This window comes from Chenopodium album, chromosome 14 (assembly GCF_948465745.1).
Source record: "Chenopodium album chromosome 14, dcCheAlbu1.1, whole genome shotgun sequence".
NCBI lineage: Eukaryota > Viridiplantae > Streptophyta > Magnoliopsida > Caryophyllales > Amaranthaceae > Chenopodium > Chenopodium album.
In genome coordinates, this window is record NC_137847.1 from 18,613,350 (window position 1) to 18,615,917 (window position 2,568).

The 2,568-nt window shown below is 41.7% G+C and overlaps 2 protein-coding genes across 2 annotated transcripts; both read right to left on the reverse strand.

Moving 5' to 3' along the window:
• Positions 1-614: 614 nt before the first annotated feature.
• On the reverse strand, positions 615-1,268 carry LOC145577879 (protein FAR1-RELATED SEQUENCE 6-like). Its single transcript, XM_081635301.1, has 2 exons — positions 1,168-1,268; positions 615-1,062 (listed from the first exon to the last, which is right to left on the reverse strand). The coding sequence occupies exons 1-2, from the start codon at positions 1,266-1,268 to the stop codon at positions 615-617; spliced, it is 549 nt and encodes a 182-aa protein (XP_081491427.1).
• Positions 1,269-1,277: 9 nt separating this feature from the next.
• Positions 1,278-1,814, reverse strand: LOC145577880 (protein FAR1-RELATED SEQUENCE 8-like). Its single transcript, XM_081635302.1, has one exon. It carries the CDS (start codon positions 1,812-1,814, stop codon positions 1,278-1,280), a length of 537 nt encoding a protein of 178 aa, XP_081491428.1.
• Between the last annotated feature and the right edge of the window lie 754 nt (positions 1,815-2,568).

Below are 2,568 nucleotides of genomic sequence, written 5' to 3' on the forward strand. Positions count from 1 at the left end.
CAATGTCCCCATTCACCTGAGCTTCCATTCCTTTCACAGCCTGTTGTATATCACCTAGTCCGTTGCTCTTGTATGAATGAACCAAATCTGACTGCAGGCCCATATCCGGATAAGATATGTTACAACTTTCAGCTGCCTTCCTCAACTTGGATGTTTCAAGTTCTGATCTTATATGCTTAAGACATTTCTTACCACTTCTACACCCTTATCATTACCAAAGCAGCTTCATCACATAGAGCTTCAAACTCATGCATCAGTGTATGAAACCTTTTACCAACCTCTGATTCGTTTGGATCTTGGTATGAAACAACAACTATTGTGTGTTGTCTAACTATATCTTTCCGCCATCGGTTAACAATATATTTTTCCGGTTTATCCACAACGGCATTCTGATCAAGGATACGCATCATATGCTTGCACATTATACCATGTGTAATATATTTTCGGCAATTGCATTCTACATCCTTTGAAACCGTGTTAAAGAATGCAATAAAATACCTTCGGCGCTCTGTAATTACTTCCTCACTTTAGCCTTGTGGAACAACCCACACTCGGTCTTCCACATCGTACTGTATTGTATTTTCGTTCAACCTTCCTTTCACCGTGCAATAACATTAGATCATTTTAGTACATTCCATTTGTACTTCCTGAAACTTGGTGTCAGTGTAAAGTGGTTGGAAAAACTTCTCCACTGCGAACCCAGTTGCAAGCCTCCTAACATACTTTGCACAATTCACATCAACATCTGTCTCATCGCGCAACCGCTTCTCCATTGCCCTAACATACTTCTGAGGGAATTCAAATAGTCTAGTTTTGCGATTAACAAACCCGTAAAAAAAACTATTAATGCTTTCGACGCGTTGTGTTGTCTTCATGCCGGCCCAGAAATAGTCTCTCATGTACGCTGGAACCCACATGTGGCGCTCCAAATACGGACCTGTCAACCATTCATTATTCTCCAACCCAAACTCATAAATGAGTTCAGCCCATCGTCGCTCGAATTCTTCCACGCTTAAACTCTCATACACTATAACCTTCAACACACCCTTGAATTCTTTGTACCTAAGGATGCATTTAAAAATTTAATTACTATTCTTTGAATTGATGTTGTTACAAATTTCTGGATTTTTATCTAACAAAAACAAATTATGTAGCATAACATTTTACCCTTCGCATTTTTCGAGTTTTTTTGGAATCTTCCTCATGATGTGCCATATGCACCAGCGATGCTTCGTTGAGGGCATAACCTCCTCCAAGGGCTTCCTCATTGCCGCTGCCTAATCTGTAAGAATTGCAAGAGGTGCTTGATTGTTCATACATGCTAACCACTCTTTGAATACCCAGGAAAATGTGTCAAAATCCTCGTTAGTAACCAATGCACAACCCAATAAGATAGATTGTCCATGGTGATTTACCCCTACAAAGTTAACAAATGGTAACTCATACGCATTTGTTAAATAGGTAGCATCAAAGCATACCACATCACCAAATTCCACGAACGCTGCCCGACTATGCGGATCAACCCAAAGAACGTCTTTCAGCCTACCTTCTTCAATTAAGCGTTGTGCATGATAAAAATTCTCGTTCCCTTCTTTCATTTTGTTAAAGAAAGACATCATAGCTACTGAATCCCCCCCGAGCATTTTCATTCTTCTTGCCTTGTACACCTCATGCTCTAGGTCTTTTACCGTAATCTTAAAGTTTTTCGGTCCTTGTACTTCAGTCGCCATGCATCCATGAATTTGCGAAACTGGCACACATCTTTCAAAATACGTAAGCAACTTCCTCCTTGCCGTTGTCGTAAATTTCTTCATTCAGTACTCCTTAACAAGATTGGCATTCCCTGGACTTAATAAGTGTGAATGTTTCAACACGACTTTCTTTATCACCCAACCCCCTGATGGAATAGCCCCTGCATAAATCTTTACCTCACACTCACATTTTTTGACTTTCGCTTTCTCTGCCTTAATTGGTCCACACTAATTATCCCCCCTACTTGACCTCTAGTGCCTGACACCTCCATAGCTTTATCCCTCTTCTTTGCATCCCTCATCGCCCTCATATCCGGTCTTCCCCAGCATTCACACCTCCATGTTGTTGCAATTCGGTCTATACCCTCCCCCTTTGAATACACCCCTTGTGCCCTTGTCACTCCAACACCTTGTTGCTCAGCATATTCTTTGTAGTACATCTCTACATCATGCCAATTCTTAAATACCATTCCCACTTTTGGGGGTTCTACAGCCGTCACATCGCTCACGTGATTGCTACCCACGACAGTCGCTGCTGTCTCGCTTGTGTTGATTGGCGTTCGATTTTTATCACCACTCGATTCAGGAGACCCGGGGGTCTTTGGTGTGTTTTGACCATCATGAAGTGGGGCAAATTCCTTATCACATTTTGTCGAGGCTTTAATGTCTGGTTCATCACCACACCCAGGTTCGCTCACCCTCCCATTTACGTCGCAAGCTTCGCTGCCATCGTCCAAAATGTCAACCATTTTGATTAACAACTACAAGATGTTACCCCTGCATATCGTGTGAAAAGTTTTTAGTTACTCACGATATT